At 46.0% G+C, this 7,432-nt stretch overlaps 1 protein-coding gene across 5 annotated transcripts in view; it reads left to right on the forward strand.

The window, feature by feature from the left end:
* The window catches only part of EXOC6B (exocyst complex component 6B), a 713,117-nt gene extending 707,899 nt beyond the window's left edge, over nt 1-5,218 (forward strand). For 2 of the 5 annotated variants that reach the window (XM_049856497.1, XM_049856495.1), the window contains exon 21: nt 79-5,218. In XM_049856497.1, the coding sequence (XP_049712454.1) occupies nt 79-205 (127 nt within the window). In that variant the 3' untranslated portion in view covers nt 206-5,218. The remainder of the gene's footprint in view (nt 1-78) is intronic. The other 3 variants (XM_049856493.1, XM_049856496.1, XM_049856494.1) reach the window with 3 other exon arrangements.
* Nucleotides 5,219-7,432: the final 2,214 nt, after the last annotated feature.

The raw sequence follows: 7,432 nt of genomic DNA on the forward strand, positions 1-7,432 counted from the left end.
CTCAGCAAATGAAAGGGAATCCTTCTCTAGGATAATTAGTCTAAAAATCTAATCTAAAAACCTTCCCTTTCTGTTTAGGATGAAAGACACTAGCCGCAAGAACAACGTGTTTGCACAGTTTCGGAAAAATGAGCGAGACAAGCAGAAACTGATTGACACTGTGGCCAAGCAACTCCGGGGACTCATCAGCAGCCACCACTCATGAAGGCTGGTCTCAGGCCCACAGAGGCTGTTCACTGAAGCCCCATAGTCCAGGACCCAGCCCTGGCTAGCGCTTCATTTGTGCATTCTTCTTCAAAGAGAGCATATGTATTTTTTTATTAACCCTTGTACAGTATTCACATAACCTTTCCCTATAGCAAAAGAGGCATGAGAATAAGCAAATGCATGAGATGTTGCTAGGCTGGGACTCAGGGGAAGTTATTACTACACTGTCTGTATTATCCTAGAGATGATGGTATCAGCAGTCCCAGTGTAATGAGCCACTTTTCATCCATGGCTCCAGAGCTTAGGTCTGGGGTTCAGGAACTACATAAAGTAAGGCCTTGACACTGGAAGATAAGGTGGATAGGCAAAAGGATAATAAAGGATATCCTGTTCACTCTTGGGCACCCCATTCATCACATAGGTGAGACTGACTCTTTTTGAAGCAAGTTAAAGAAGACCCAGCAAACATTACTATTTAGTACACTAAAGACCAGCATCACAGTTCTGGAGGTCCATCTCCTCAGACCACTGATTTTCATTGGTTGGTGGTGAACAGATGTGGTATGTGGCAAAAGGATAGCTTCACTCCAGTCCCCAAAGGATAGTAGTTGCTTTAGCTTAGATCTGACCCAAGGCTTTTACTGCTCATTTTTCTGGGGCAACATAGAGCTAAGTAGGCAGTGGCGATAATTAAACTCCCTGACTAGTTCCAGGTTTGCCTCATACCAGGAATGTTGGGTCTTAACTGAAAGAGTTTTGCTGGATCTTCAAATCCAGTGTTAATGGAATCAGAACCTCAGTCCCTACCCTGTTCATCTCATTTCCTTCTTTCAGGGTCAGGGCACCTGCTTCAGGGCACAGGTCAACAGTTACTTCCTTAGGCCCTCACAAAGAATGCCAGATGCGACCTTCTCCAGCAGTGTCATTGGGATAGGCCAGATCCCAGCAGCCTGGAAGTAGCTCTCACTTTACCCTTAGGGCTGAGGATTTCTTGGGATTGTTCCTTCATGTTTTAAAACCAGCTTTCTGGCCACCTTAAAGGAAATATCACCAACTCTGCAGTGTGGGGGCAGCCACAGCTGGACTGGATGCCTCTAGGGTTGGAGCCAGTGTCACCATAAAGTAGACAGGGCTAGCCATGGCTAGTGGTTGTTGCTGCTAACCCAACTGTCCCTCACTAAGTCACACCCTGGGTATGAAGTTCTTCTTGCTTCAGCCCAAGCTTCCATCTTCTTTCGAGATCCCCAAAGCCATCTTTTGGTCTCACCTGAGAAAGATTGTCTATAACCCTTACCCACCAAACCCGGAGCTTGCACAGGAAGACTGGCCTAGATTAGCTTAGAGGCTATGCCTACTGTCCCAGTTGGGCTCCTGAGACTTAATGCAAGGGCTTTGTTATAAGGTCAGTCAGAGGAACCTGCACTTTAAGACACTTCAAGAAGATGCTATTATGGCTGCTGGCAAGAGTATAATTGTGCCTCACCAAACAATGACAAATACGCCACACTGGCATTTCCAGCTTGGATTAGTGGGAGGAGAGGCTCATCAAACAAAATTCATTACTTCTGTCAGCTACTGAGTTGCTTCTGGGAAGAGCAGTGCTTCCTCTTTCACTCTACACTCCGTACCCCCATCATATCCTATCACAACTTGAAAACCATGGGGAAGAAAATATGTACAATGACATAAGCCCTTCTCAAAGCTTGAGAGACCAGGCTGCATGTGAGCTCTGCAGAAGCCTACTAAGGCTCATTCCGAGGACTAGGCAGTTGGTCTTAGGGTGAAGATCAGGGATGAGTGCTGCCACCCACAACTCCATAAGCCAAGGAAAGGCAGGGAGTGAGACCCAGGATACCATCTTCTCCCAAGCTCTGGATTTTGTAGAAAACAGCAAGAAGTGACTGCACCAATCTGAAGTCCTGTTGCTTGAGAAGAACCCAAAGCACCCCCCTTCACTATTTCCCTGTTTGGGGGCAGCATCTGTTCAGCTTTGAGTGCTGAGACTTTGAAGCCGGAAGGGAGAGAATCTTAAGCATTATAGTTTTAATCTTTTTAGAGAGTTATCATTGCTGATCTGGTCTCAAACCTATATCCTGGAAGAACTGTGCTATAGGAAAAAGTGAATAGGGTGGAGAAATGGTGATCACCCTGCACCTTGCACACAGAAGTCCCTCCCAAGGAAGAGCTTATTCAAGCTCAAGACTTACATGGATGGCCCCTTTGGTCATCTCTTCTCTTTCATTCTGCCCTTACTCCTCCCTAACAAAAACAACATGATGCTACTCAGTTTTCTGTAGAGGCACTCTTGGTTGTCAGAGGAAGGTAAAAATGGGGGCCAGCACTGTCAAAGTTATTTAAGTTGGTGAATCAGAATTTTTTAGTCTTTTGTCTTAAGGCTGACCCAGCCTTGAGAGGACTTGTGCTAAGCGTGTGTGCCCATGCCCCTCAGACTGCTAAGATTTGCCCTCAAATGCCCAGAGATGTAGAAATGGCCCAGAGGCTTCAATAAGAAGGCAAGAACAAGGGTGGCTGGAGGCCTACCTGCCTTCTGGCCAGTGGACCCTTGGCCAAGTTCTTGGGGAAACGAGGTCCATGTTCTTGAAAGAGCAGTCTGCTTTTGGACCTTAGTGGGTTTCAGTAGCAATATAGGCATCTTGCATAGTTTTAACATTCATAAGAGAATCTCTTTGAACAGACTGTAAATGCTCTTTGAGGTGGGGAAGAACAGGGTCTAGAAATTGGAACCAGCAGAGAGTCCCTGTTGGCAAAGGGAACGGATAGCTTCCAAGAAGTGCTCACCAGTGTTTTCATTGCATACCAGGCCTAACAGTGTTCCAGGTCTCAAAGTCAGTCTAGCTTCACTGCATACTTGACAAGTGCTTTCTCAGCAAGTCCCAGACCCAGGGCTTTTCATCCCCCAAGACTGGTCTTGGCCATGACCTTCCTCATAAGGCCTCTGAGCACACTCCCTGGGGCATGCTGCAGAGATTCCCTACCTTAGCCTCCCTTCTTCCAGGACTCCTCCTGGCAGCTTCAGTTGCCTCTTTTTTTTTTAGCCTGTGTACACAATTATTTTTCACTAATATGTTGGGAAATGGCCTTTTTATTTTGCACAAATAGTTGCACATTTATGGAGAAAATTTAGGAAAGTTAATTTTTAACTCTAAAGGGAACTCTTTTCTTTAAAACTTACTGATGCAGATGAGCCGCATGGTTAGTAGAAAACCTGTGTGGAAAGAGCATGTTTATTCCTCCTGTACATTTTCCTCTTTTAGCTGCTATTAAACAAGAGAGCCTATGTACCTGTTTTAAAAGCCACAGTGTTGTCTCATGGTTTTTTGTTTTGTGTCTATTCTTCCATCCCTTTCGTACAGTGCAGCTGGATGACAGACATTGCATCCCCAGTCAACTGGACTGAGGAGCTAGATCAGGCAAAAGCTTGGTGGGAAGGAGAAAGCCTACCTGCCAGAAAAGGCAGGGAGTTTATATTGTGGCCTTGGAAACATCCCCAACTACTGAGTTAGGTCCCCACAGCCCACACCCTATTCCCCTCACCCCTGCCATGTATACAATTAACACTGGCATCGTAATCATCTTCGAGAGGAATAACTTGGGAAATGCCTACTTTATGCAGAATATTAGGCTAGGTAACAGAGGATCCAATGTGTTTTGAGCCCTGGTCCTGCCATGGAAAGGCTCCCAGTCAGGATGGAACAATGTAGGATTATCTGGAACAAAACTCGGCTGGGGGAGGGGGAGAGGTGAGCCTATTTCAGAGCTCAGTGGGAGAGGGGGCAGGGATGACTGCCTGGCATAGGAAAGAGCATGGGCAGGGAAGACAGCACCGAGACAACATGATGTTAATTAGCTGGGCCTTGCAGAAATTAAATTCAAACTTTGTTAAACCATGGGAATATTTTAGGTACAGACCACATTAGAGTGAAAGTTGACGCGAGTGTGGTATGGGCGGGGAGGGTAGTGAAGAATCACAACTGGAACCGTGATGAGTAAGACCAGAAATGTCACTGTAGTGACACCCAGTCTGCTTGCTCCCTAGGCTGCCACAGAAGCCAGGGGCATAGACTGAAAACGATTTCTTCAGTAACAAGACTGACTACTGCAACTGGGCTCTGATGCCTGAGAGACTGGGCTTCAGTCCCAGCTGTGCAACTTACTAGCTAGATGACCTTGAATAATTTCTTAACCTCCTCGAATCTCATAATCCTCATCAGTGAAAGAAAAATGATAGCCCCTAGTTTACAGGGTTGTTGTAAAGCATAAATGAACTATGGAAGGTCAAAATCTTAGCTAGTACCTACCCATAGCATATGCGCTATTTAAGATATCTTCCTCCCCTCCAATTCCACAACATACTTCATGACTGAGTATCAGTCAAATTGTCCAGAGCTTTTCTGCCTCCTGGCTTCTCTTCCTCAAACCTAGCCCCGGCTTAGTGGTAGTAATGCCCCTCAAACACCCAGACATAAGACAAGTATTGTTGTTGTTAGGTGCCATCGAGTCGGTTCTGACTCATAGCAACCCTATATCCAACAGAATGAAACACTGCCCAGTCCTGCTCCATCCTCATGATCATTGCTATGCTTGAGCCCATTGTTGCAGCCATTATGCCAATCCATCTCATTGAGGCCTTTCCTCTTTTTTGCTGACCCTCTCCTTTACCAAGCATGATGTCCTTCTCTAGGGACCAGCCCCTTCTGATTACATGTCCAAAGCATGTGAGACAAAGTCTCACCATCCTCGCTTCCAAGGAGCATTCTGGCCATACTTCTTCTAAGACAGACTTGTTTGCTCTTCTATCAGTCCATGATATATTCAGTATTCTTTGCCAACACCATAATTCAAAGGCATCAATTCTTCTTCCGTCTCTCTTATCCATTGTCCAGCTTTCGCATGCATATGAGGCGATTGAAAATACCATGGCTTGGGTGAGAGCATCTTAGTGCTCAAAGTGACGTCTTTGCTTTTGAACACTTTAAAGAGGTCTTTTGCAGTGTATTTGCCCAGTGCAATATGTCATTTGATTTCTTGACTGTTGCTTCCATGGGCATTCATTGTGGCTCCAAGTAAAATGAAATCCTTGACAACTTCAATCTTTTCTCCGTTTATCATGATGTTGCTTATTGTCCAGTTGTGAGGATTTTTATTTTCTATATGTTGAGGTGTAATCCATCCTCAAGTCTGTAGTCTTTGATCCTCATCAGTAAGTGCTTCAAGTTCTCTTTGCTTTCAAAAGCAAACAAGGTTTTGTCATCTGCATATCGCAGGTTGTTAATGAGTCTTCCTCCAATCCTGATGCCGCATTCTTTTTCATATAGTCCGGCTTCTGATATTATTTGCTTAGCATACAGATTGAATAAGTGTGATGGAAGGATACAACACAGGTATAGTCCCTTCAACTCAGACAGCCAGCTGCCTGGCTCAGAATAGAGCCAGTCCTTTAGGCAGAATCTGCCCCTCAACACCACAAAGAACCTTTTCTTCTCTAATTTTGGGGCCAAAACTTGTACCTCCCTCTAGAACTCAGGAGTTCCTAACCAGGAGTCTATGAACCCTTGAAATGTGTGTGTGTGTGTGTGTGAACCCTTGAAATTTGTGTGTGTGTGTGTGTATATACCTGCACGTATAGTCTTGCATCCGCCCATTTTCCTGGAAAGAAGACTCATGGTTTTCATCAATGTCTAAGAAAGATTCATGAACAAAATACTGAATAATAACCAAATTCCTCTGGAAATGTAGATCTTCCTTCGAGGGAATGCCAGAAGCTCTGAGCACTTACCTCTACTGTGAGGGAGTTCCCTCTCCCTGCCCCATATAACACTGGCAGGATTATTTTCAAGACCTGCGGCTCTGCCATCCCACATTTTCCAGGAGGCCCTACCTGAACCCCAGGTCACAGCTAAATACCAATGCAGCCGCCACTTCCAGCTTTCTTTCCCAAAACAAGGTTGGAATACTAAGGAGAGCATGAGGACCCTGCACTTTTGAGAGTACAGGGAGGCTACCAGCTAGTTGGGGAAATTACCAACAAGAGGGTCCAGTACAGAGGCTTGGGCTATCAAAATCAAATTAAAACTGACTCACCCCGTAACGTTTCCCACAGCTTTTGAGCACTGAATGTTATAAAGTCAGGGCCAAAGCCTTAACCAGAGAGGTAACAGCAGCCCTTGGGTGCACTCTGAGGGAAAAACAAATGAAAAACAGGAACTAAACGGATGTGAAGCAGCCATCAGCTCGTCCCCTTTCTTGCAGCTGAGCTGCTTATCTGCTCACCAGGCAGGTGAGGGTGGGGAATAGCTATCGGGAGATAAGAAGAGGGAGGGAGAGAAAGTGCCAGACCCTTTCCCTCGAGGCCTTGCTTTGAATTTAATGGGCAGTGTTTACCCGGAATGAGAGAGAGAGCCTCCAGACCCAAGGGACCAGAAGACAAAGGCTCTTGCGGAAGTGCAAGGAGGAGGAGGAGAGAAGTGAGGGCCTGGGCATTGTGTGGGAGAGCTACTCCTCTATCTGTTTCAATCAGTGGTGGGGTTAGGGTTACCCTGCATTTGGGGCCTCAGCTGCTTTGTGGGGTCTGACATGAGCTGTTGTGATGGTAATGGTGGGGCCTCTCTCACAGGGGCCAACCCTTCATGGGCCTGTCCACATTAGCTCCCAGGAAGGATTGAAGCTCTTATTCCCTCAGGGTGGGGGGCAGCCTGCAGGCCCAGAATTGGACCCAATACAACAGCCCCCCTCCCAATCTGAACCCATTGCTAAGTGTACCTTCCAAGCCCAAGCCATGACCTTCCTCTTTCCAAAGCTCCAGAAAAGGAATGGAATCTGAACATTGAGATGCTTTTTCTGGCCCTAAACAATCCTTCCATTCTCTAGGCTCAATGATGGGTCTATTTCCTCCTGTAAATGGGTCTCGTAATCTTCAACTTTTACCTTTGCTTCTAAGGGTAATTAATTGGATCTCCCTCTTGTTTTCCCCACACACTCCCCTCTCTGTTACAAGGCTCAGGTTAAGCTGGGTAGATGGATTTTCTTTCTTTCTATTCCATGGGGTGCTTATTTTTAAAGCTGATGGAGTAAAGCCCTGCCCTCTCCAATGAGTCCCTTCTCCAGAGGAGCCTGTTGGGCAAACACCATTACCATGGACAAAGGAAAAGGGCCTATGACTGCACCAGCTAAAGGCTTTTCAGGTAGCTAGTTCTGATCGACTGTT

Source organism: Elephas maximus, chromosome 17 (genome assembly GCF_024166365.1).
Source record: "Elephas maximus indicus isolate mEleMax1 chromosome 17, mEleMax1 primary haplotype, whole genome shotgun sequence".
Taxonomy (NCBI): Eukaryota; Metazoa; Chordata; class Mammalia; order Proboscidea; family Elephantidae; genus Elephas; species Elephas maximus.